The 27,997-nt window shown below is 41.0% G+C and overlaps 2 protein-coding genes and 1 long non-coding RNA gene across 5 annotated transcripts in view; 2 read left to right on the top strand and 1 right to left on the bottom strand.

Moving 5' to 3' along the window:
- Window positions 1-4: 4 nt before the first annotated feature.
- Window positions 5-3,604, top strand: LOC145549124 (uncharacterized). Its single transcript, XR_014085088.1, has 3 exons — window positions 5-839; window positions 947-1,116; window positions 1,835-3,604. It is a non-coding gene; the product is annotated as an uncharacterized LOC145549124 (long non-coding RNA).
- A 1,397-nt stretch (window positions 3,605-5,001) lies between these two features.
- Window positions 5,002-27,997, top strand: part of LOC103481129 (heparan sulfate glucosamine 3-O-sulfotransferase 2-like) — a 42,440-nt gene continuing 19,444 nt past the window's right edge. The window contains exon 1 of one of the 3 annotated variants that reach the window (XM_008436424.3): window positions 5,002-5,422. The gene's annotated coding sequence lies outside the window, so the exon portion shown is untranslated. The remainder of the gene's footprint in view (window positions 5,423-27,997) is intronic. The other 2 variants (XM_081600725.1, XM_081600724.1) reach the window with 2 other exon arrangements.
- On the bottom strand, window positions 13,699-23,140 carry lrrc4bb (leucine rich repeat containing 4Bb). Its single transcript, XM_008436419.3, has 3 exons — window positions 22,672-23,140; window positions 17,932-18,509; window positions 13,699-17,826 (listed from the first exon to the last, which is right to left on the bottom strand). The coding sequence occupies exons 2-3, from the start codon at window positions 18,172-18,174 to the stop codon at window positions 15,856-15,858; spliced, it is 2,214 nt and encodes a 737-aa protein (XP_008434641.1). The 5' UTR covers window positions 18,175-18,509; window positions 22,672-23,140; the 3' UTR covers window positions 13,699-15,855.

Genomic DNA, 27,997 nt, shown 5'->3' with positions numbered 1-27,997 from the left:
CTCTGTATTTTCATTACAAATATTATATTTTTACATATAAATTAGACAAATGTAATAATATACAGTGTTTCATGAGTAATGTTGCTAAGTTTTGCATACGTTTTTAACTGTTATGGTTATTAATGTCCGATTTAGCTGTGTTTAATGTTAGAAATGGTAGCCGCTGCTAACTTCCCATTGGGAGATATTGCTTTGTAGGGTTATTTTTACTCCTACTCCTTCCGACACTTGAGCATGTCATCATAACAGTACTTCTCATTATGCCGTTTTCAACCGTTATGTGAAGTAGTTCGTATGATAAGCTCATCCTTTCCACCAGGTGTTTGCTAGCTGCTTCATAATACAGTATGACTTTATTACCAAATAATGCAATTTTTCATCCCAATTCTTTCTTTTGATAGGTCATATTTTCTAATAATTTCATTTACTCTGCTCTTATGGTGGGTTTCCTGCCCACAGCTGAAATGCTGGACGGTTCCTTTGGTCTTGTCAGAAACGTTTTCCATTTCTTGCTTGCTAAGCTAGCTTGATTAGCAAAGCAGCTCGATGAATTTGACTGGCAGACAATCTGAAAATGTACGGACCCCATTTTGAGAAACAGTATTTTAAACTACTAAACCGCGGTGGACTCATCTGTTGGTTTCTTGAACACAACTTTGACTTTACTGCACTCCACTGCCTCTACATCTATGTACAACACCTTTGGGTCTGCTGGAAACGGAGATTTGCGTCATGGATGTTTACCGTTTGTTTCATTACAGCCCCGAATCCTTTAGGAATGTTTCTGACACCTAGTTGAATCTTTGTTGTGATGAATTAAAGCAGATCTGAAAGTGAACGTGGGTCCAAACAGGGAACAGCCAAGTTGTGCTTCATTTTAACGTGGGTCTTTACTGTACAGCTCTCACTATGTCCATCTGCCTGACTATTTTTCTCTCTGTCGCAGCAGTGCACAGTAATCCCCTCGCTGGCAAGTGCGCACACAAAAACGTGGAGGGTGACACTGGTTGGCCTTGCAAAGCCGAACACTGGTACCACTGGGTCAGTGAGTCCACCTGCACCATCCAGGAGGCGACATACAGGTTCACACTAACACTGGCTGCAGATCCCCATATGGTACATGAAGACACACACCCCATATCATAGCTTAGACGCAAAAGGAAAAAATATATATCTTCATAAACACAAGTTCACTGAAGGGTCACAGAAGGAGTGTGTTCCCTTTTCCAGAGAACAAACTCAACCCAAAATCACATCCGTCTTTCTCCTTCCTGTCCCTCAAGCGGCTGTTATGTTTATGTTTGTTTTTGATCATGGATAAAATAATTGTAGTCATTTCAAGACGGTTGTCATGGCGACCCAGAGGTTGATGCATGTTGACGGAGAGACTGCAAAGCGGGAGATAAGATGTGGGCAGAGGTGTGTGTGTGTGTGCGCGTGTGTTTCAAAGTCGACACGCGTCCCTCCGTCCTGCGTGTGACGGGCCCAAAAAGACTGCGGCCCGGGATCAGACGTGAACGGTTCTGAGTGCCGAGGAGGAGAGAGGTAGAGGAGGAGTGGAGGAGGGGGGGGGAAGGAGGAGCGAGCTGTGGGGGGTGCTATTTTAGTCTGGGTGTTGTCATGGAAACTGCAGCCTCACTACAAATGGAGACATCCAGAAACGCGTGGATCGCCGAACAAATGATGTGCGTAAAGGCCCGGCGTGAAGCTACGCCACGGCCGTGCGACAGTGCCGTCTCAGTCGAAACCCACACACACACGCACACACACACACACACACACACACACAAACAGCCCTCCAAGCATGACAACTGTGGCGTCTTCTTCATTGCAGGGACAGAATATCAATGCGAGGGCGCCCTTTATGTGGGGGCAGAGCAAGAAGAAGAAGAAGTGGCGCCCATTGGAAGCTGTCTTCCCTCCCTCCATCTTTTCTCTTCCTCCATCCACCTTCACCTCTGTTTGTCTACCATCCTTCCTCTCTGCTGCTATCTCCCCCTCTCCAGCGCTCTGAAGGACAGAGGTATTCCCACATTTCTCCGCTGCTATAGCAACACTGCAGCAAGAACAGGAAAGAGAGGATGCAGCCAGGCAGGGAGGAGGAGGAGGAGGAGCAGGGGGAGGATGGAGACGTGGTGGAGGTTGTGGTGAGAAGGTGGGGATGGAGGAAGGAGGACGGGGTGGGCTGGGGGGATAGAGGCAGCCTGAGATGAGGAGATGTGTGAGCAAAGCTAAGGCTAATGGTAGCAGCAGTGTTAGTGAAACCCCCTTCCTCTTTGCACCAGGCAAGGCGCAAACTCACATGGCACACATGCTCTTCTCGCAACACTTTCCAGCGAGGAAGAGAACCGTTCCTTCTCTGCAGAACATGCAGCTTCACTCGTTTCCTGAGCATCATGAGCGAAAAGGACACAGACGAGACTCCTCCTACCGGGCGCATCTCTGTAGAAATGGGCAGTTTGGAGCTGAATGGCGACCTTCTTATTTTGCAGTGATTCAATCAGCCTAAGCCGCCGCAATGAGTCCAATGGCCCACAGGACGCAGATAAATCAGCGCAGAATGCACACGGAGACCATTGAGGAGACCAGAGCTGTTTCATATTGATGTCATCATCCTCTTCTGTCAGGACCCAACACAATCTCATTATCTCCTCATATATATCGTAAGCCATTAGAATAAAACTGTTTCCCCTCAACATCGAAGGATGCAAAGCAGGCCATAAAAGTCACGTGCTCTGCAAGGAGCCCCCCATGTCCTCTTCTCTCCGACTTTCTCCACATTTGTTGGGCCTAACAAGCTGTGCAAAAACCAGATTCAGACTGAAGTGAAAGGTTTTATCATCATCATAAAGCAGACAAAGAAGGAGACTTAACACCTTTAGTTTCCATAAGTTTTCTGCTGCCTGTCAATTGGCATTAATGCCTCTTGGCAGGAATATCAGCTCTTTATGTCAATATATTCATGCAGGATGGGACCAAAAAGGAAACAAACATGAAGGACTGCCTGGACACAGGATGTTTTTCATCTGAATTGATTTATTTCATTCATTTACATTTTAAACTGAGCATGTAACACAAACATGTTGACATAAACAAAAGCTTAGAATAAAAATAAGTAGCCTGAGGAAAAAAGTCCCAAAAGCACTCTACTGATTCATTGTACCAAATGAATTTATGCACTAATATAATTGGTTTTAAAGTCTACACTGTAAAATATGCCAGTTAATTTATTAAACAACTAAACACAAAATCAACATATTCTGGGTTTTACTTGTTTCAGAAAGTTAATTTTAAAACCTTTTAGAATCATTTAAGACCTACATTATCTACGAACAATCAGTTAATAGCTTCATTAATAACTTTTATTTCTGATAGCTTGTACAAGTTAAATCTGCCTGTCTCAACTTAAATCTCAGCATTTTTGGCTCAGAAATGCACCTTTGTTACCTGACTTCCTGAACTATGTTGTAAGTATTTACAGTAGTGAAGAAGTATTTGGCCTCTTACCGATATCCAAAGATAGCTTAATACAAAATGTATTTATTACTAATTGGTTGGCAACATTTATCTGCTGCATCAGTTTGTTGTTATACTTTGGACTCATTAGTCCACAGAATATTTTCCCAGGTTTTGAGGATCATCGAGTTTTTTTTTTAATTTTTTATATGTCTTATGATCCTGAGGTGTTTGGACTTTTTAGTTTAATTTGTGTTTCTGTTCTGTGATCTGATAGGTATTTTTCTCAAACCTTCAATAAAAGAACCACAGACAACGTATATGAATTTTATGACCAAGCTTTTGCAAAAGGAGAAGACTCAGCAAACTGCTCCTCCAAGCCGTTCACTGAGCGTCTGAAGACCTTTGGTTACAGCTTGTCTTTTATTATCAAGCAGAAACAGGGAGGATAGCTAAAGAAGACAACAGAGATAATTTATTACTGCACACAGGCAGTTTCTAAAATAGGGAGTATTCCGGTTGATAAGAAGGCACCTGTGGAAACGTAATTTAAGGTCTGAGAAACACACAGTTAACTGTTTCACATGAAGACAAACAGGCAGATGGGGCCTCCAGGTCACACAGAAGAAAGAACACTTTAAACTGAACATTAGACTGAATATGAACTAAAGTAATAACAAAATGATAATACCAAAAAATCTCTAACATGATCCCTGCTTTGTTCCACCTTAGTTTATTTCTTTTGTTAGGTTGCATATTCTTTTTGTTTATTGTTTATGTCGGTTTCAGATTTTTCCCTTCAGTTTTCTCTCTTTTGTTTCCCTCAGTCTGCCACTCTGCTCCCTTCCTCAGCTGCACCAACTCACCTGTGATTAGCTCTTCTGGTTCTCATCTCATTCTCCAGTTGCATTTGTTTTATTCTTTGTTTCTTTTTTATTGAAGACTTTGCTTTCCATTACGCTCTCGTTTGAGTCCTGCTCAAACAAATGTGACATTTTGGAAAGGTTCTTTGTGGTGCTTTTGGTCAGCAGTGGTGAGTTGGTGCATGACCTTGGGATTCCTGTTGGAGGCCATTTTTGCTCATTCTCTTTCTTATTGCTGAATCATAAAAACGGGCCTGAGACAAGGGAGGTCTGCAGCTTTTAAATGTTGTTCTTTGTCTTTTTGTGAGCCGCTGGTTGAGTACTGGATGTCCTATTGGAGTCATTTTGGTGCTTTATTCTCCATTTGTGGATAATAGCTTCCTTCACTGCCGTACCAAAGCCCTGGAAATGGTTTCCAGCTTGATGTCAGAGACTTTGTCATCTGTTCTTGAACATCTTTATTTTGGGTTATGATGTACGATTTTTGAGATCTTTCAGTCTACTTTGTGATGTCAGGTTCTGCTTAAGTGATTTCTGGCAGTAATCTGCATGTGACTTGTAAAATAAAGGTGGTTAATCAGTGAATTTTTGATTTAACAAACAGGAAAATCACTTTTTATCAAACCGTTTGGTTTGATAAAAAGCAACTTTTTTTCCTTACTAAATAAAATATCATTTAAAAACAGTATGTTTTCCCAGGTTTGAAAAAAAAATATTTTTGATTATCTGAAACTTTAAAGTTAACACTTTTCAGGTATAAATCGTTCTTTGACTGTTGACCCTTTGCGCGTGACGTCATTCTCTCCAGAACTCCGCCCACTCCGCCATGACAGACCAAAACAACCAAAGCGCGCCTTTAAAGCTAGTCTGAAAACAGGCATCTGTAACCTAATATCGCTTCTATTTAGTTGATCTCACTTTAAAAATTGTCATAGGATGCTGCGCGGTCGGCTGCACAAACAGACAAGGATGAAAACCAAACTTGCCATTTAACTTTTAATGAGTAAAGATACGGCAGCGATGGAATAATGAATGAATAATAATGACGATGAGTGAATAATGACTGTCAGTCCTCGGTGTAATCCCGGAGCACTTTTCACAAGGTAAGAAGACTAACGTTTATATACTTTATATGTATGCATGTATGACTAGGACGATATAAAACATTGAGTTATGGAGAAGGTACGTGTCTAACCATTGGTAACCATGGAGACAGTGCCGCACCGTCATGTAGCCTAGCATGTATGGAAAAAAAACAACTGGTTAGCATCTCCTCTTTTGTACGTTTTTATGTTGCTCCGGTGTAAAGGGAAACGCTGTTTATGACACAGTTATATAAATCATGTGGTGTGAATTCAAGTAGAGTCAGTAATTTTATCAACACGTCAGGAGGGAGGAGGTACGGGTCGGTTTCTAAGCTAGCTGTTTCAAACTTTTGTAAATCCCGCCGTTTATGAGCTTCAACCAGGTGAGTTACGTCCAGAGACAAATTAGCGTGACTGGAACAAGTAGAAGTCATGAATAAACTGGCAAAAACAACTTGGGAAAACTATTTCAGTGGCTCTCGTCCTTCATTTCCGGCGTCCATCATGGCGCCTCGAATGATTTCGTGACGTAGTTGCAAAGCGTCAGTAGCGTAACGTGCGCTCTCTGTCACCTTCCCAGACTGGACCCCATCAGATCCAAGCAAACTTTTTCTGGTTTCTTTATATTATTTTAAACTTTGCATTGACCCAAGCAGCTCAGGTATAAAAGTAATTTCTTCAGAATTGTTTAGCAGGAAGGTGTTGCAAATATGTTTTCTTCTGCTGACACAAATCATAAGAGCTGCATAATCTCTTCACTATTGTGCACATCCAGCCTGCATTTCTCTGTTCGGAGCGAGTCGTCAAGCTGAACTGCAGCTTCATATTTCGTCCCTGTAACGACTCGTGCCAGAGCTGATGCTATGATTGCCACTGAGGCATCGAGAAGATAAGTGGGGTAAAAGTCTCTGCATAATTCATGGCGCCATTAAAAGCAAAAAGTGCCACAACATTTACCAGGCAAAAGTAAAAACATTACCTCCCATCTGCTGTTATGGTAAATCGATACTCAAGTAAGTGTAATAATCTAATAAAAACATGAGCGCAGAGCCTGAAGAGTGCGGCGTGTGTAGGAGGGGATGCACTGGGGAACAATTTGCTACATACCTCCTTCCAGTAAATACATGCTGTCTGTTTGTTATGTTGGCTGGAAAGGAAATATTAATAGGAAACTAATTACCTTAAATAACTTCCACTACTTTAGGCGAAACACTTTCTCTCTATATCTGAGAGCCGTACTTCCTTTGGCAGTTATAAAACCAACTCCTCCCACTAATTGTTACTTTCAGTGGCAGGATTTCGTTTGGAGTCTGCATCAGAGGAGGTGTTTTAGCCTTAATTAATAAATGCAGCTAAAAAAACTCCTTTCTGATAGGGTTTCAAACTTTCACATAGTAACTTTAGACCAGGGGTGTCCAAAATGCGCCCTTGGGTCACTTTGTGCGGACCCCAGCTGCAATTCGAAAATGGTACAAATTTGGTCAGTTGATGCAGATGGAGACTTTTAATTTGTAATTTTATTACATTGGAAAATGTAAAGTACAACACAAAGTGTTTGTCTTTTTATAGCAGAGTTTCAGCAAAAGGTAAAACCGTGTTTATGCATAGACTTTAAGTGAAATGATGCAGGTTTTATTCAACATGACTAAATATAGAAAATGTTTTGAAAGAAAGCGACAGAAATCCCCTTCTTTTTACTGAAAATAAATGGTTTTAAACGGCAACCGTGCAAAATCTATGACGGCATTTTAGGGTCACTGTAGATAAAAAAAATTTAATTAGTAGTAAACTTCCACCAAAAAAACTGAGAATTTTTTAGAGTAATATTTGACATTTTATACAAAAAACGTGAAAATTCAATTTTATTTAATTTTTTTTCTAGCCATTTTCTGGGATTCATCTGACATGAGTTTTTTGGTGGATATTTATAAGAAAAACAATAAAATAATAAATTCAGCAACTTTATTTGCTTGATTTTAGTTTTTTTTTGTGACTTTTAGAAATTGTGGAGTTGTACTTTTTTATTACTTTATTACAAAAAAGTTTTTAGTCTTACTTTAGACCAAAATTTAGTGTCAACTTTTCGGAGCAAGACGTAGAGAAACTCCTGGTAATTTATCAACTGTAGAACAAACTTAGAAAGTACCATCTACTTAAAAACCCAACATCTGGAATCAACATTTAGTTTTATCAGAACAAGAATCCAGAGAAACTCTGACTAGTTTATAGATTATGGACTGCTTGTTCTTATTAGACTTTTACCTTTTTGTCTTTCTTTTGGTTCTGTTTGTATTTCATCTGATTCATGTAAAAGACTTTGAACTCCTTGTTGCTGAAAATGTGCTACATAAGTAAACTACCTTACTTTACCTAGCTGTAATCTATCATAGGGGCTACATTTAAATGAGTAGATATTAATTTGTAAAAATGAAAAGCACATCTTATTTTCAGGCAACGAAACATTTATGCTCCGGTTTGTGTTTTACTCGCATAAGATCCCAAAATATTACCCTGAAATTTGAAGTTGTGATGGTATAAAATGTTTTGGAAGGAAAACACTTCATGATTTATAAAATAAAAGACAAGAATAATGGATATCAATAATTCACCAAGATAGTAAGATACTGTCTTCCTTCCAGAAATAAAACTCAGCTGGATCGCTGCTGTATTTGCCGTAAACTCTCCATGCCAGTGAGCGTTTCTGTGGGAGTCTATCTTTCATTTCGTCTCTCATCATATCAGAGATGCCAAGGCGTCTTTACTTTGTTTCCTTCCAGGACTGCAGACTGCAGCAGCATTAAACGCCCCATTCTCTTGTTGGCATCAAAGGAAAAAAGAAAAAAAAAAAACAACAGAAAAAGGCTTTTGCACTCTTCCCGGTTCCTCGACGCGGCCCCCAGACTGTGACACCTCTGCTTCACAGCAGAGTTTATGTTGTGTCAAGTTCCCCACAGACTCTGCAGTCTGTCTTGGGCCAGAGGAGCCAGGGGAATCCCTGGAGAAACACACAGCTGGGAGGTTTATTGAAACTGAAGGCAAAGACAGCGCCGGGAAGAGGAGACGATTGTTCAGGCGCGGCGAAACTGTGGAGAGCGACTGTACCGACGCCGAGCGAAGGGAGCAGCGCATCTTCTGGGAGGATGCTGCAGTCGGCAAACAGATCAAACTCTCCTCCTCGTTCTACCAAACAGAAGGGGCTGACACTCCTTGGGGGGATTTGTGTTATTAAATCCACCTCCAGTGGATTACAGGTTTGTCCTGCTGCAGGGGATAAAACTGGGTTTTTAAAAATTCCATCGTTGCTCGTTTGACGCGAAAGCATAAAATGTGTTTGCCTTTAGCGCTTCACTCTTAGTGCATATTAATGATCTCAGTTGTGCTGCACAAACACTGTTGGGTCGCAGGACTTCACATGAATAAAAGCCTGTTTAAATGCAGGAAAGTGAGGACTGAGTTAGGTTCTGTAAAGTCATTTTCAGTAATGGTCTCTTGTGCAAAGTTTGTAGAAAGGAGAGCAACTGTGCCTCTGTGCAAAAAACAAATAAAAGATATCTTTGTTGGATTTTACCTTTGTGCTTTATAAAACGAAATTACGATTGTTTTGACACCTGATAATCTGATAGATTTGGTTCAATTGGGAACAAAATTGCAGAATTTGCTATATTTTCAGTTGCTGTGTTGTGCTGCTCTGTGTCAAAATGTCCAAACCATTTGAGTAGCTTGTTCCCCTCCTCGCCTGTGGGGGCGCTGCACCAAGAACCACTGAAGAAAACAGCACAAAACCCTCTAAAGAGGAAACTGAGCACAATTTTCCTCTTAGTGAAATGGTGTCAGATTTTAGCGGTTGTAGGATTTCTCTTTTGTGTTTGGTTAAAAAAAAACATGAGCCATTTCTTCTGCTAGCCCTAGAGTGGTGTGTTTGTTTTGGTTGTTTTTACCCAGAATGCCCTGCGCTCTAGTCCACTTCCTGCTTTTGGAGCGCTCTCCGGTCTACTTTGTGTTCATATGCATCCGATCCTCATCAAAGTTCACTCTAACCGAACCGAGACGGAGGTTTGTACGGACCAGAGTTTGGTTTTTTTTAATTCACATCAGAGTTTGATTACGCATTCACACCTCAATAAATGAACTTTGACCTCCTAAACAAACAAAGCGAACTTAAATTACGGCAGATCAAACAGGACTGGTGTGAATGAATCTTAAATAAAATACATTTTCTCCTTTTTCATGTTAATTTCAATCTGAGGTTGATTATTTTAACACTACTGCCTCCCGGTTCGTGCCACCCTGGGTGTAGAACCAAACCACATCAAAAATCGCAGAACTTCCCTTTAAAAGAATTCACTTTTTTTGTCACCTTTCAACCGTATTTTCTCTCTAGTATCTTAAGAAAATCAAAAACCTACTGAAGCTCTCTGAAGTTCTCCAGCTTCGTCGCATGCCGGCCTCTGAACATTGAGTCGTCTCGTGGGTGGGAGGTTCTCCAGAGACCAGAGTACAAGCCAAGGACAATTACATTCAAGAAAATGACTTCACAGCGTCCCCTCAGATATTTCAAAGTCAATCTACCAGCTGTAGGGCCCAAACGTTTTATCTAAACATATTAAATTTATGGTTATGGTCCACGGCTGATGCAATGCTTATGACACAAATCCCTTGAAGTTGTTTTGTAATGCGGCCTCCAAAGTGGACATCTGTGAAAGTCTGCGCAGATTCGCCTCACCTCCGGGGGGCTTCCAAATACGTTATAATACGGAGCAGGATAAAAACACGCCAGGCGAAGCACTCCAGCTCCATTATGTCGGCCTTTTCAGAGAAAAAGAGCGGAAATGGGAGGCCGGAGAAACGTTTCCGTCCGTCTTCCATGGGAAATATCTGCCTGCGTTTGTCTGACTGCATCACACATCACCTATTTGGCACATTCACAACATTAATAAAAATAGCAGTGCAGGTTACTGTGCAATTATGCTAATGTAACATGACAGACCATTTGATCCATTAAAGCAGCTGCCACGCTCTAGTGATTATGGGATGTATTAATGTTTTGCTGGTTTTGTTAAAACAATATGAGCTTTTTTTTTTTTTTTCTCTGACCCCTTTTAATGAGTTACTCAGATAATCTGTCTCCTGTTATCTAAGATTAGAGTGATGATTATCATCCTAACCACAACAAAACAATGGATATTTATAGATTTATGCTAAAACAAAGCAACTAAATGTAGATATTTATAGTAAGGGAACAATTCTCTCCAGCCTTGTTTCAATAAGCAGGAATTTCTCCTGGTACAAAATGTAATCTAGTGAGAAAAATTAAATAAAACTAATTTTTCACAATAAAACTTGCAGCAGTAACTTATATGAGACGTCATTCGTCACTTTGACCTTGTCAGCTTGTTTCCTGTTTAGTTAGAAGCGATTTTTCTGCAGGATGAAATCACAACAATGAATTAAAGCGGCATATGTTTCTAATTGCTGAATAACTTCTTATGGCTGGCGGAAAATTGAGGGAAGCGGTGAAATAATTAGCCTGTCAGTCACCGAGGTGCGAGGACAACGCGTCTCAATTTTGACAGACCTGAAGACGCTGCAGTCGTCCACCGTGTGTTTTCACCTGCATGAGGCTCTGATTTAAAAAAAAACAAACATTTTATGTTGAGTTATAACAACCCAAACTGACGTTGCTACCAGAAACAGGCAACAGCTGGAAGCTTTAAAGCAATTAAATCCTGCAGTTGGTTAGAAGAAAGCATCGTTCTATTTAGTTTTTTTCCTCAAAAGCAATTCAAACCAGATGTTTTTGGTTTTTTTTTAGAGATTTTATGAAACGGAGCAGCTTACCTTCACAGGAATTAAAGGTCAGTCCATTTTCTTTTCTTGCAGAAAACAATTTTAATACGTTTTTCCTCACCAGACCAATAAATATCTGAACTAAATCATCTAGTTTAAGTGACTACTGGAGCCTCAATACCTCATCTGTAACCAGAGCTGCTCAAAAATGCAGAAATTGGTTTTCATCCCTGGTAAAGATGTGTAAAAAGCCGCTAAATAAATTCCTGTTTCATTGCTGCAAGTTTGAAAAACTCTGCCTTTAATTGGAGTGTTTTTATCCACGTTAAGAAAATCATGGCAGCAGAGTTTCCTGGAGGAGAACCGAGCCCGCAGCCTGACAGATCCTCCACCGTACTTGGCAGTGTGTATCAGCTGCTTTTCCAACAGTCGCCACCTTTTTGTTTCTCCTGAAACCTGCGAAGTTCTTGTTGCTACACTGCAAAACACAAAACCTTACCAAGTATTTCTGGTCTAGTTTCTAGTGCAAATATCTCAGTACACATGAAATAAGACAAAACTAACTTAGAAGTAGATATAGAGGCTTGTTTTAAGTACATAACTCCTTAATATTGTTGAAAAGGATGTAGTTCCTCTGACGCCGTTACCTAGCAACCCCAGCCAAGCCGTTACCTAGCAACCCAGTTCTAGTTCCACTGGCAGATTATTTCACTTCTAACAAGACATTTTTCCCAGTTAATTTATGTGCCAATGGAACAAATACTTTTTTCATCAACATTAAGGAATGTTTTACTTAAACAAGTGTGTGTATCTTGCAGAAAAGTTTCTTTTAAGTTAGTCTGTCTCCAAGACATCTGCACTAGAAACTAGACCAAAGATACATGGTAAGATTTTGTGTTTTTACAGTGAGGTCCAATTTAAACGGACGGTTTCCTCGAATAGTCTGATGTGAAAGTTTAACTTGGACCAAACAACCAGACTCTGGTCCACCTGGAAACTCAATTTCTCATTTAAAACATAATATAAATACACACACACACAAAAAAAAATGCAAAGAAATCCACGTTTGCATGACTCTGAGGTTTCACTTGCATTCGTTTTGATTCTGAGGAAACCAGCTGACACAGATGGATTTAGGTTTTGCGATCCTAGCCAGTGGTTGAGCCAGATTTTTTTAAATTTTTTGATGTGAAAAGGCCCCTGTTCTCATCTGACCACACGGTTCCAGTTAAAGCCCCAGCAGAGGGAAGCAAATTTCACATCAGTGATGGTTGGATTAATGTGTCGTATTTCTCTAAGCCTGCAAGACTGAACATCATGGAACACAAATTAGAAATCAACTAAGTTAAAATGACGAATTCTACAATGACTTCAGTTGTATTTTTATTTTAAAATGATTGCCAGGGCTGCCACTGATTTTTGTATTTTTCTCAGTTTTTCATGGTGGCGTTGGTACCGCAATGAACATTTTATTTACTTTAAGGCTTTTGCACATCTTTACCAGAGGAAACTAGAAACATGTTCATGTCTGTATATCATTATTTGGTTCTTGATTAAGAGTCACATGTTAGCTAAAATTCAAGCAGTCTGCATTGTTCTTCCAAACGTAAGAATATCGATAACCGTCATTGTCACAGATGATAACAGCTCATCTCAGGCCGTAATATTAAAATGTTTATCTGAAACATTCAGATAAAAATACGCCTGAGAAACGAAACCCTGGTTTTTAAATCCTCTTCGTTTCTCATTGGGTCAACTCTCTGATCTGATGATACGATCGCATAATAACAGGTGCATGTCAGTAAATTAGAATGTTGCTGAAAAGTTAATCTATTTCATTTACTCAATTAAAAAATGAAACTTGGGTTTTATATCGAATAATTACATTCAGTGGGATATAGTGTAAGCATTTGACTGTTGCTTTTCATGGTTATGGCCCACAGCTAATGAAAACCAAAAATTCTGTTTCTTATTTAAAAATGGATGTTAGACCGATAAGAACTGGACTTTAACCGCAGCATCTTGGTCTGGGCTCCTTTTGCATGAATTACAGCATCAGTGCGACGTGATCTGGAGGTGATCAGCCTGTGGTTCTGAAGAGATGTTCATGTTTATTAGGTTGTCCTGTTGCTTGAACACCATTTTCTTCTGGACTTCTTCCTTCCACTCAACTTTCCATTAATAAATGATTGGAGTATTGGACTTTTCCCTTTGGATCTGTGGGCTACAACATGCTCAGTTTTAACCTCTTTCTTTGCTGGTTTCGTTATTTACATGTTCAAAAAGCTAAATTTGCGGATTTCATTAGCTGTAAGCCATAATTACAAAAATGCTTGACATATATCTCTCTGTGTAATGAATCTATGTACGGACTTTACTTTTTGAGCTGACCTTCTAAAAATATACCATTGTTGTTGATATTCTGATATTTTTTGCACCTGTAAACGTAAAAAAAAAAAAAAAAATCCAAGTCTACCAGAAGTGATCAGTTATTTCACAGAAGCAGATGGGAATTCACAGATCTTTAAAGATATTTTAGAGCAAAGAGTACACTGGCATTGAAGATGTTCTTTTCAAAACCTCTATGGCAGAAATCCATCACTTATATTAGACATACAAATGTCCCATTTTAGCATCATCATCATTATTACTATGACCTCTTATGTCCTGTTACAGTTAGTAAAGGTTTTTTTTTTCCAGATAACATAAAAAACTGAAAGCTTATGCTTCTGAAAGTACATTGTTAGCTAAAAACACTATTTCCAAGGGAGGGGTGCAAAAAAAGCCACAAATGTGTCGACGGAGCTCTGGACTGAATGGTCACCAGTTCAATTTGAGCTCAATTGCAACAAACATTTAGTTCCTGTTTAACAATGTAAGCATATATTTTATTGATGTCTTCAATCTTTCTTTCATTCATAATCACCAGAACAGTAACCTGACAAAACAAAAACAAAAAAACAAATGATCATGGGAAAAGCAAGCTGACTAATTTCAGACTAAACCGCCTTCATAGAAATGTTTATTTTCCAGAACCAGTAGCGTCTGTGACCATGTATGGGAGAATGACTAAAAGCCTGTCTGAACAGCGTTACAAAACAGATGGCCCCTATCATTACCAGGGTGACTAATGGCTAAACCACAACCCATACATTCAATCCAGGTTTAGCGCAGGAGGGACTTCATAACGTCTCAGTTCTTACTCGTGTGGTTGCCATATTGACCCGCCACAACCCAATATATGATTGATTTATTTCACACGTAATGACACATGGCTAGACAACTGTACACAGTATATCAAACTAACAAAAATAAAGTAATACAGAGTTGAAACGCAAGAAGCGTAAATGGCATTTAACATATGAAAGTTACACTGTAAAAATGTGGATCTTACAATTGTCATACAACCAGACATTATTTATTAATATACTGTACATTTTTCACTCACTCCAATCATCCTAATATGGATGCGTAATCCCTTTTCTTAAATGCTGCTGAAGATGTCTAATCATCATCATGGCAGCATTTTGCTGCATGAGAACAGAGGTCGTATCAAATTCCAGCCTAAAAGCAATCATCCGGCTACTGATCGGATTCAAATAACACAATGTCGATACTTTATTTTTATCCATACAGGATTAATTTATCATATTGGTGAAACAGCATTTTTACCATCATTCGCCGCTGGCATTTAAGTGTCAGAATTTACCAGTTCAAATACCACATAGCTGGCTTTTACAAAATACATAATACACTCTCAAAACACAAAAAAGATCGTAATGATTATTATTACTGAAACAACAGATGAAAATTTGTCAAACGGAGATCTGCGTTTGCCGTTCTACAACCTAAATGGTCACGAAAGCCAATTGAAAGATTCACAATGAGTGTTGCAATTGAGCCCTTATGTTTCTGAGAAGTAGCCAAATTTAAAACATAACAAACGTCCACCTGTCACCGCCCCTGATTATTCACAAAGAAGAAACAAACTATACCGGCTTATACATCCGTCCCAAAATATGTCTGCATTGGAGTCTGCAATGATACATATTTAGATGAAAATATATTTATATTATTTGTGGATTTTTCACAGTAGTTTGTACTGCACTGTACCTTTTTGTCCATCTATTATGCCTACATAATTTTCACCTTGAGGGAGTCTGTTGAGTCACTTGAGAGAGTGTTTCTCATGTATTTTTTTTTGTGGAAGAAAAATGTCTCTTGTATTTTACTCTGAAACATCTCCATTCTGCAGTGTGGTAAGTGCTGTGCGTATCTTTTGTCTCTGCTGGCCAACAACAATTGGGGAACTGAATTACTCTGACAGACTAGTTTGTCTCTTTTTTCCTACGAGAATACAGCTTGTAGAAACTGCAAAAAACATTTGCTTTGGCACAGATTTACATTGTAGCAATGGTCACTCCTTGATCTCCATGGCCATGGTCGCTTCTACAAACACAGTTGGGCCATTGTGGTAATCCTTGGCTCAGTACACCGTCACGGATAAGTCTATGTGTTTGTGTATTGCCGTGTCAGTCTATCCTCTCTCCTGGTGTAAAGTCAATGCGCTCTAGTGTCTTATCATTCCACACGTTAACCCGACATCAATTCCCTCTCTGTCTTTGAGTCCTGCCCGCTCTCCCTCTCTTCACTCGCTTTTGTTTTTAGATCTGGGTCTCTTGGACGTTTTCCTTGGAGCTCCCCTTGAAGAGCAGCGGCTCCATTTGGGGGTTCTGGTTTTGGCCCATGAAACCCTTGATCGATCCATGTAAACCCATAGTTGGCATGGGGAGAGACATCGGCAGCGGTGGGGACATGGAGCTGGTGTTGGTGCCGTTGCCTGATGCAGAGAGCAAATTTGATGTAGAGATTGGGACTGATGTGCAGGAGATGGGGTTGTCCTGGCCGTGTTGGTTCTTGCTGTTGAGGATTCCACCTGGTCCCATCCCCTCGGTGATACTGAGACCCATCACATTGTTGTTGAAATGATGTGTCTTGTAGTAATGGTTTAGGGTATCCGTGCGACCGATGTTGGGAAGGTTGACTACTTCCGGGTGATGTATTCTTAAGGTTCCCTCCGTACCAGTCCCAGAATTTATTGTCGAACCGCCAGAGATGCCACTTCCAGCCCCAGCTCCAATTTCATCCTCGACATTGACAATCTCAATCGCTCTGGCAGGGCCGTGGTGTTTGTGTAGTTGGTGTTGCTTACGGAGTTTGTAGAAGACCACCAGCATCACAGCTGCCATAAAAGTAATGGCGACGAAGCAACCAATGATGATCTTAGTTGTTTTCATTACATCGTCCAGGCCTGGAATGTTAGTTACATCCATTAGAGACACAGTCACTGAATTTTCAGTAGTTCTGGGTGACAGTGGCGACAGAGTAGACAGAGATGGCGATATAGTGCTGCTAGATAGACCGACTACCCCTCCACGTCCAGGAGGCTTGGGGGAACCAACAAAGGTCTCATTCACATACTGTCTTGCTGAGTTCTCCTCCTCTCTTGGCTCCACCGACTCAACTGTGACAGTGGTGAAATAGCTGTAGCTGTTATTAGGATCAGAAGCGGAGACGTTGAGCACAGCGGTTGCAGTGGTATTCCCAGCGGAGTTGGTTACCATGCAGGTATACTGCCCGGTGTCCTGCACGGTCACATTTGTGAAGTTCAGTGTTCCGTCATGAAGCACTGAGATCCTAACTCGGTATGATCCGTGGGTCATCAGCGTGCCGTTTGGGGTGAACCAGTTCACAGAAGTCATAGAGGTTCCGGTACGGCATTTCAGCTCTGCGGCCATGCCTTCAGTGACATTCAGATCAGTGGGCGGCTCCACAATCACCGGAGCATAGCAGACAAAGTGGGTCTGATCCAGTTCCCCAATGTACTTCCCTTTCAGACCTGGTGGGGCATGGCAACGAGCACAACACGTGGTGTTGCTGGGAACTGTCTCTTTAAGCCACCAGCTGAGCCACAGGACATCACAGTTGCAAACCCAGGGATTATGGTTGAGGTGTACCCTCTCCAACTGGTGCAAAGGGGTGAACAGATCATGGGGCAGAGAATGCAGAGAATTATGGGAAAGGTTGAGCTCCTCCAAGTTCTTGAGGTCGTCAAAAGCATTGCGTTCAATGATAGTCACTCTGGAGTGCATCAGCCAAAGCTTTCGAAGTGACACCAGTCCCTGAAATGATCCAGGACGGACAATCCCCAGCTGATTCCCTGATAACTCCAACTCCTCAAGTCGAACAAGCGGGGTAAGGTTAGGGATGTCCTTCAAGCCGCACATGCCGAGATTCAAAAAACGCAGATTTACCAGACCTTCGAAGGCAGCCTCTGAGATGAAACCCAACTTCCTGAGTTCCCCCAGATCCAGACGTCTTAATGAGGGAACTCGGTTAAAAGCAAAGGCTGGCAGTGTCTCAATGGGGTTGTTTCGTAGCCATAGTTCTCTTAGTTTGCTGAGGTACTCAAAAGCTTGAGTTGGTACCACTGTAAGACGGTTGTCAAAAAGCTCCAACGTGTTGAGGTTGGGGAGGCCATTGAAAGCTCCCACCTCAATCTGCCGGATGTGGTTCTTGGAGAGCTGGAGAATTTCTAGATGCCGCAGATGCTTGAATGTGTCAGACTTGATCACCTTGTGTGAACAAAGAAGACAAAAAGGGAGACATGGTGGCAACATCAGAATTATTGAAATCAAAACTATTGATTCTTTGACTTTTGAAGGTCAAACCATGTTTACCTGAATTGAGTTCTCTTGTAGATTGAGGTATCTTGTGTTTTCTGAAATGCTGTCTGGGATTTGATCCAAATTCTTCCTTGTACAGATGACCCGGCTCGCCTGGTTGGAACAGGTGCAGGGGTTGGGGCACGGTGGTGCCGCCTCTGTCAGCTGGGGTCCATGGTGGTGAAACCACAACAGGAGCTGGACCAACCAGAGGAGGGGGAAAGGGGTGCAGGGGCTGGTCACCATGACAAGACGCATGGCAACTGAGTCATGACCCACCCCTAATTCTGGAATATTGATTAGTCACCTCCAAAAAGGGTAGGTTAAGTGCTTCTCTCGACATTCATGGTTTTATCTGACTTTTTCTGTGTTGAAGAGTCAAAAACTTGAACTGTTACAGTAACGATTGGTAAGTAAAGCTACCTACTTAACTTTGCTCATACTGTCTTGGGAATCAGACTTGATTTTTCGATATTTCACTGAAAGAAGTCCTGCACTTCTGCTCCCATAACATTCACAAAAAAAGTAGCTATCAAGTTAGGAGGGAGAGGTCCTTGAGAACGAGCCGTCACTGCGGAGGCTGTTGCTTCTTACTGTGGGAAGAAAGAGAAACAGAAAGAAAAGAGAGACAGTAAGTGCACAGAACATCAGTCTAGGTGCAACAATTAAAAAAGCCTGGCTTAAATCAATGCATATTATTTTTGGTGACACACACTGGTTTGAAGCCATTTTTTTATATGTTGAATCATCAAAGTCATGGTTTGTATTTCAACAAATCAACGAAGCAATAAGAGAATTTCAGGAGTTTTATTCAGGCATTGATTAGGCAGAGCTGACATTTTGGTTCGGTTCGATTCCATTTTCATCCCATGTCCTTCTGTTGTTGCTTTTTAATGTAATGTTTGAACCATTAAATACTAGGTAAGGCCCTATTGTCATGTTGATATGTTGCAACTAATTTGATTTGATAAAACCGGCGTGCCCAAATCCAGTACTGTTTTGTAACTTACGTGCTTTAAAACACTCATGAATCAGACGTTTTGCTACCAGGACTAAATAACCTGCTGATGAGGGATTTCAACCATTTAATTTTGGTTTTGGACATCTAAATGTTCCAGGATAGTAACTCTCCAGGACTGGACTCGAACACCTCTGTTTTAAAAAAAAATTAGCACCAATGTTTAATAAAATAAAACTCGGATTTTTTAATTTCAAACACATGATCCTGGCTTTCAAAAAGAGGCGACGTGAAGGATAAATAAAAAAAGAATATTATAAAGAAAGCATGGTCTTTAAGCTTATAAAATTCATCCGTAAAAATAGTTTGCCTGGAAAGGGTAGCAGTAAATTCATAGGGGGGCTGTTCCCACCCCCGGTCCCTCCTTTGTGGTGCCACTGTACACACTCATCAATCACTGGACCTGAATATAGCAGTAGGAACAAGAAAGTACACACTGTCACAGCCTCATTAATTACACTGGAGGGTAATAACTGACACCTGACGGCTGCTTTAATGCATATGTTGAATATTATATGCTATACCAAAGATTTTTCAAACAAAAATTGTAAAAAGATTTTTTTAAATCACATTTTTATGCATTTAAAAAGGGAGGGTTTACAAATCCGCACTGTGTCATTGCCATTTGTGGTTAAAAGGGTGACGAAAACATTTTCAAACAGAAATGGATCAGCAGACTCTCTAAATTTAGAAATCCCTGGGCTGTTTGTGCCGTAATGATTCGATAGATAGAGTGCTCGTTGTTTACTCAAACACCTCATGCTTGACACTGTGACTTTAATGGTCACATGGCTGCAACGTCCGTGGAATAAAGTCAACAAGAAGGTGCTTGTATCCAAGAGCCGCTGGTTTTCATCATCCATGTTCCGTCTGAAAGAAGTGTGTTTGTGCCGCTGCTTCTAATTCCCTTAATAAACTGGGTTTCTTTCGTCAGCATCCATACATAGCCAGTTCTCAGCATCTGCTTTCCTGTGCAGCAGCGATGCATTCGCTCCTAGGAACACGGTTGCTGTGGCAACCTGCTCACTCACCATCTTGTGTTTTTTACTGTCCAGTCGCCCTGCTCAACGTTGCTGCGTTTAGCCGAGCTCGATGAGGCTTTGCAAAACAGACCAGCAGCACCTATTGGGTCCAAATCACCAGATATCTGCCTCAGTCCTGATCTGTTACCATGGAAGACCGAAAAAATGAGACTTCTGGTCAGATGGTGCCGATGCAGACGAGAAGTGGCTCTAAATCTGATCAGTCTGAACCTTGGCCTTCAGTAAGAGCAGAGGAAGCAGATCTGGCATCTCTATGAGGTCTGAGGTTGAAGTCAAGATGAGTCATTATTGAAATTATAGTTCTCAGAAGTGATAAAGCAGCGTTTTATAAAAGCTCATATAGAAAAGCGTGATAAAAATAGGCCCTTTCAGGCGCTGAGCACAGCCCACATCCTCTCTTTGACACACAGAAACGTACACCCATCCATAACTAATAACATTTCAACGTCACGCTATTAAATTGTTTTGTTATTAAGGTGTTATTTACATATCTTTCCACCTACTCTCCTCTAGTAATAATAACATCTAACACGGCTGAATGAAGGTAAAATGGTAAAATATCTCTTCAGATCAAGGGATCCAGGATGGCTGTTGTATTGTTACAGTGACTCATGAAAGCATCAAAACATTATTAATAATCAACCAGTTACAGATCACCAGCTTTTCCCAGGGGAAAAAAAATCTGTTTGCTGACAATGACAGGGCCGAACATTACAAAGGTTTACAGGAACGATTTATTTCTGGTGCGGCGTTTTAGCCGTCAGATTTTTGTGTAGAAAATCAAATCATTGTGAAATTCTTTGCCAACGTCACACCTTCAACTAAAACCCTCGTCAGCCATGACGGCGAAGTTTAGCCACATCCTCCAGGTCTCCTGCCTGGTGTGTTTAAAAAAACGGCGACGTATTTTACGTTTTACAGGCCTTTTTGGATGTTTCCAGAAATAATGCAATGTTTCTAAGCAACTTTCTGTGTGGACTGCTAAGATATAATTCGACCGATTACTGTACTGTACAGGACAAACAGCCATGAACTTCTGAATTTCCTCTAAAGGAGACGAAGAGACACCAGTTAACCTGACATGCATGTTTCTGGACTGGGGGAGGAAGCTGGGGTACCCAGAGAGAAGCTAAATATTCAGAGGTAGAACATCAAACTGCAAAAAACGTGGCCGTTATCATGTGTCGTTTCCATGTCAACAGGGCACCGAGTTCGACTCTGTCCCAGGGGCGTCTCGTCTCCTAAATCCGGCCCTGTGGTCACTAGAGGCACAGACATGGTAGCATTACTGACACTCAATATATTAAATAAAAACTGTTCTAAAATCCCCAATCAGTGACAGTTTGTACCTGTTAGTTCTAAAATAATTCCAATAATAGAAAATGGTAATAAAATAAATCCTTCATAGAAACTCGCTCAGTTTTGTTATTTTTCTGTCTTTTGAACCAGAAATCATCTGGCAGAGGATGAAACTGTACGGACACCTGTTGACTTGACCTGCCATCCTAAAATTTTCCACTCCACCAGAGCAGCAGCAGCAGCACACGCTGATGTTCTTTAATATTTACATCACTCCTCAACTCAACTGAGGACCATTAAAACCCGGCCTTCATCCTCAACCCCTGCGATTTTCTTCCCACTTTCACTCAGATGAATTCCCCTCCGTGGACTTGGCTGTTTTAACATGTCAAGAGCAGATTGCAACCATGTAGATATTGATTCTTCGATCTGATCCGAAGGCGAGCGCTGGGTCGTGAAAAGACAAATTAGCTCCAAGCTGCTGACCAACTACTCCAAACCCAATCACATCATCATAAGCATCTGTTTGCACTCAGAGCTTCTCCTTCAGGTCTGCAAAGAGGCAAATCAGACACACAGAGGCTCAGACCCACCAGTCACATATCATGTATTTACAAATGATGGAGAAGAGCACAAAGCTGCACAGGTGCAGCAGGGCCAACATCATCTACTGTAACTATGACAACGCTAGATTGATTCAGGACGTGGGAATCGAGGCAGGATGGGGCTCCTTTCCACCAGCATCCACATTATAAAAAAATAACATTTTCTCTCGTCTCTTGGCTGATGACAACATTTTTCCCTCCTTACACGTGAGGTGTGGAAGAATAATCACCGGAAAACGGTGATAAAAATGCATCAGCTTGACCGCTTCCTCCTGCAGTCCTCATCCTAATCTGCAATCTCACCTCATCATATAGCCGCCAGCTTGATATCTCCTTACAATAGCACAGAATGGCCTTATTCATCTGCAGCTGCGCTCACTGCGCGGCGCACCTTCTCGGGGAACGCAATTGAAATTCTGAATAGGCCTAATTCTGCACATGCTGCATTACAAAATGGCTTGCGTCCATTCTCTCTTCGGGGTAATGACAACACGACTGCACCCACTATATGAATATTCTGGATTTTTAAAAATAATTTTTTCGCAGAAAAACAGGCCCGGTGCGGGCTTACATAAGGGAGTGTATCATTTGATTACATTAGATGATCAAATCCTATTAATTATTTACCAAAAATGTTATGCATCTTTAACCTTTTCGGGTATTTCCCCCCCACCCCCCAGCTGATGACTGACTTCGGCATCCTCGCAGACAAACATGACAACACAACACGCCGACCATTTCAGCCCCTTTTCTACCTGAACGTCCAAGAAAAGCTTAAAACGGTACATACCTTTAATGTTCGGCGTCTGCATGCGGCGTAATGTCTGCGTCCCCTCTCTCCCTTTCGTGCCCCCTCTGCGATCGTGCCTTTCCCCCCCCTCCACAACCTCGCTATCTGTCTCTCCCCTAAATTGATTCGCTTGTTTCCACGGCTGTGAGCTGGCTCTTGTTCTTGTAAGCTAGATCCGCAGCGCCAACGCAACGCAGGGGGGCTACAGTGCTGGCAGGTTAAAGATGAACACAATCCACACACACACACGCACGGAACCGAGCAGGCGGGGTGGGGGTGGGGGTGGGGGGGGGGAGCGAGGGGTAAAAAACAGAGCGAGAGGGAGGGAGAGAGAAACAAGAGATCAGATTACGGGCCGATGGAGAAAATGATGTTATAATTGTCACATTTAGGGAAGGAGGTCGGGGACGAGCGCATCGATGCGTCTTATCCTTGGAGAGGAGCGCAGCGAACGCGACGTCGCCCGCCGGGCAGAGCGCTTTGCGTCCAGCATAAACGGCTCTTTACGCACATTCCGTATGTTTCCGACTGAATCCCACTAAGGCGTAATTGGAGCGGGGGATATGTGGCTGCGTCCGCCTGGTGCTTGGAGCATTAATCAAGGAGAGATCCACATAGAAAGGTTTTCATTTAACCGTTCAGGTTCCTGCTGCAACATCAGCGCTGTGCATGTAACCAGCAGCTGTATGGTCACATTTATTAATATGACTCAGCAGCGCTGAAATATCAGTGGGACTCAGTGAGTCAGTGTGTTTTCTGCGGAGATGATGAGATTTTAGATTTCAGTTTGTCTCCAGTAAACATTGTTTGGTTCTGGTTGGAGTTCTGTAAGAAATAAAAAAAAAAAAAGCACCTTTCTTTTTCATATTTTTTACCAAAAACTAAACGTAACCAGGCAACACGTTGTTCTGCATAACTGTGGAATGGAAGAAACAACATATGGGTTTCATATTTTTGCGCAAATGCAAATCTGAACCCCCGAAATAAAACCCGGACTGGTTGAAGGTGGTTTACTTTGATTTAAATAAAACTATTATCAGCCTTTACGCACCATCCCTTTGTGGAGGCATACGGTTGTGGCAGCATTATGCTGTGGGAAGCTTTTCGGATGGACGGAGCTCAAATGACATAGAAGCACCTGGAAACAAAAATAAAATTGTTTTTTCCCAATTAAAAATCAGAGTAGGATGCTTCTCCCCATCCCCCCTTTTTACTCTGACAGCCCTAAATAAAGCTCAGTGTGACCAGTGGATTTCTGCGTTGTGTGTGTTGTGTGGTGATCAGACAAACCACAAGACATCAAGTCTGGGTTTGGAGGCGGTCTCCGTTTATTTAATCTGTCAATCGGGAGATATTAGCATTAGCATTAGCAGCTAGCATGTGCTCCAACCCGATCTCTCCCCAGTGGAACGAATAACAAAAGGGGAGAGGAAATTAATAACTTAATATTTATAATAGTCCTGGAGGACCCTGAACAAAAGAAGAAAAAAATAAGGCGGAGTTGGAGGACCAAACCCCTTACAGTAGACACAGAGGAATACAGCAACAGTCAAGTTGAAGCAGACAAATACATAAAAGAACACATTTTGTGGAAATATAAAACTATTAATATAGACCCAGTTACATCAGCATCCACAGAGTAAAGCTGAGCGCTTCCAGAGGTCGCTCATCACATCTGACTTTTTAATAATTGTATGCAGTAAATGCTCTTTAGGTTGCCTTCATGTCAAATGTGCATTCTGTGTTTATTTGTAGATAAATATAAATTTATTTGTGCATAAATGCAGAATATGACATGAAGGTCATGAATTTTAAAATTCATGCAATTAGGGTTAGGGTTAGGGTTACAGAATTTTAAAAAATCATTTTAAAATGTTAAATTCTGTATTTAAAAATGTCAAAATTTTATGTATTTGTTTTATATTTTTCCTGTCAGTACTTTTTTTTTTTTTTTTTTTTAGCTATTTTTATATTCAGTGGGTTGTTTTGTTTCTGTGCTTCTGTATCTAGTGAATTTTCCCCACTGGGAGATTAATAAAGAGCTTTTTTTATTCTATTCTGTCCTAAAATCCAGATGTTTCTCCAGATCCAGATTAGTAAAACAGATTTTACTGGCATCTGATTTTATCTCCAAATACTTGCAGCTGTTCTGCTGAGGCCTCGGTGGTCATGAGGACCAAGGATGGCAGCAGACATGCCGTTCTCTCTCTGAGTCATCGCAGATATGGGGGAATAATATTCTGACACAAGAGGAGAACAAACACAGGAGAAGGGGCTCTGATCAGATGAGAAAAACTGAACATTTTCACCCAAATGGAGAAAATATGTGTGGAAGTTTTAAAGGTGACCTTATTCTGCTTTCTGGAACAGGTCAGGTCTACGGGCGGAAGAAAAACATGTTCGTTACACTTTTTGCACAAAATCAAACTTCTGAGATGTTTTAAGGCGTCCTGTCACTTTAAATCCAAACTCAACGTTTACACTTACATGACTGTAAACTGATGTGCAGTAATACAACTATACGTCCTTGAAAAGCACAGGTAGAGCCTCCTGCGCAACCAACTGGAAGGCAACAAGTGGCTTCTAGACATTTAGTCATAGTCAACAACAAAGCACTTTGTCTTTTTCAGCAGCCATTGTGCATACAGCAGGAAAACCAGCTGACCAAACATGCTGGAGCTCAGCTCTGGTTGCTGGGTAATTTATCTGCTGATTTGTGACGTTACATTCCAGAAGTTTTTGAAACGGCTCATTTTCCGGAATCCGAAATGCATTAACTTATTAACAAAAACTCAATAGGTGTGTGTGTGTGTGCGTGTGTGTGTGTGTGCGCGTGTGTGTGTGTGTGTGTGTGTGTGTGTGTGTGTGTGTGTGTGTGTGTGTGTGTGTGTTTTTAACGCTTAGGATGTTTTATGATGCAGCAGAAACCCAAAAATGTACAAAATGTGAATTTTGCATAATAGGTCCCCTTTAAGTTAAATTTATTTGCACATTTCAGCAACGATACAGTTCAGACCATAAGGACATAAAACAGTAACCAGTCATTAAAACAATCCATAAACATTACATTTCGTCAAGCACAAAATCTTACCAATTAGTTTTATTCTCTTTCTTACTACACTTGAAATAAGACAAAACTAATTTAATTACCTTTTCGGCAAGATATAGGAGCTTGTTTCAAGTAAATAATTCCTTAATCTAGATTTAAAAAGTACTATTTCCACCTGCAGATTATTCTTTCAGGACATTTTTTCCATTTTATAAGTGAAATAATCAGCCAGTTGAACTAGAACATTTTCATCATTAAGGAATTATTGACTTAAACTCCTGCATGTTGCTAAAAAGCCACTTGTTAGTTTTGTTTTATTTCATGTGTGCTAAGATATTTGCCCTTGAAACTGGAACAAAAACACTCGGTAATATTTCGTGAAAATTTGTGGAGCATAAAAACTGAATTCTGCTGAAAGTCCTAAACCCAACTGGGATTTGAGGCGAGTTTTTACAGACGCTGTCCTTTAAATCCAAACTATGATCCAACGAAGAACAGATGTAAACTAAAAGCTTTTAGAGACAAACCACAGAGAACGTAAAGCTGTGGTCCTACAAACTTTTACCTCAGGAGAGCTGAAAACGGACGCGCTAAAACCCTTATTTTTTATTTCAAACTTTAAAAACCATGCATCATTTTCCTTCCACTCTTAAGATGATGCACTACTTCCTGCTGCTCTATCATGCAATCCCAATAAAACACGCAGAAGATGTTGGTAATGAATGCCCAGTGCTGGGGACGAGCATGTTGGTAACGGCCAGCCAGGACTAAATCTTGCTAACTAATGATGTCTGTTTTCTGCAGACTTTGCATGTGTCCAGTAAACACAACGCTGTAAATAAACAAAGCCGCCGTTGCGTTTCCTTGTCGTCAGCATCCAGACGCGAAAAAGAAAAAAGTCGGTCGCCCTCGTGAGCTTTGCACATGACTAAAATAAAAATAAAAGACTTGTGTTTGCTAAAGTGCAAACAGAAAGTGTTCTGTGAGATGCGCACTGTAAAACATTAGAAGGTTTAACGTAAAAATGAAAGTCCGCCTGCTGCCTGGAAAATGCAGTTTAAGTCAACAAGAAAATATTATTGGTTTTAACTCAGAAAATAAAGTTCATGAAGTTGATTTAACAACAAGAGACAAGTCATCTAAACATTGTTTTTAAGTTCATTAATCTTGAATTGTGAGTTTTAACTTAAAGCTGCAATTTAAACCAAATAATTATTTCACAAAATGCAAGAAAAAAAACTGTCCTCACCCAGTTAAAGAGCCACATTTCTCTATTTTGCTCACAATATCAAGTTTAAATAACGACATATTTTACTTTAGAATAATTTAATTCAAACTGCAGGAACCAAATTTCTGATCTGATGATGAATTTTATGAAACATCTGAATGAATTCAGCTCAGAAACATTTAGTGTGATCAGGACAAGAGTCAGATCAACGTAACGCACTTCCATGTCAGGAGACAGAAACACGCCGCTAAGCATTCTGGGAAATAGTTCCCACTCCTGACTTTTTCTTCTTCCAGTTTTTTAGTGTTAAACTAAAAACTCTGTTTATTCAACTCGTAATAAAAAGTTAACACAACTTCCTGCTGTAAGTTTATCTTTCACAAACTCTCAGGTTTAGGTTCAAAATCTAAAACTCTATATTTATTTAACTTAAAGAGTAGAAGACAGTAGACACAACTCAAATGTGAATCTCATGTTTTACAGTGTGCCGTCAGCTGCATGTTTTAATTAGCCAACAGAGACGGTTTGTGCCGTAAAGAGGCGCCACTCCTGCGTCAGAGCGCGGCCTTCCTCCCTGCTCTCTGCCATGTCTGACTCCACATGTGGACGGATGTTCTCGGGTTCGGGTCGTAGCTGGAAGGAGGAGGATCTTCCTTTTATAGCTTTTCATCCCAGTTTGTGAGTAAAAATAAATCTGTGCACATCTTTGCTCTGTCTCAGCACACACTAAAGGTCAAAGGAGCGAAAAGGCCAGTGATGCTTCAGAAAGACCCTGAAGATATGAACTCCCTCTCCTCCTCCTCCTCTGCACCCCCGCCCCTCTCTGTGAACGCCGTGGCGACCATTGTCCTCCATCCACTAGCTTTTGCTGAAAGCTGCACAGCAATGAGGTCTCTGTGCCTTTTTGCCTCTCTCTTCCTCTCCCCTCCCCCCTCTCACTCCTTTCCTCTCTCTTTCTCTCTCTATCTCTCCCCCTCTATTAAATTTCCAGTCACACAGTGGTGCAGAGGATATTCCTCCTTTCCCTCTTCTCCTGCCCTCCTCCTCCT

This window comes from Poecilia reticulata, chromosome 19 (genome assembly GCF_904066995.2).
Source record: "Poecilia reticulata chromosome 19, P_reticulata-male-v2, whole genome shotgun sequence".
In the NCBI taxonomy this organism is placed as follows: Eukaryota; Metazoa; Chordata; class Actinopteri; order Cyprinodontiformes; family Poeciliidae; genus Poecilia; species Poecilia reticulata.
This window is presented reverse-complemented; position numbering and strand designations above follow the sequence as displayed.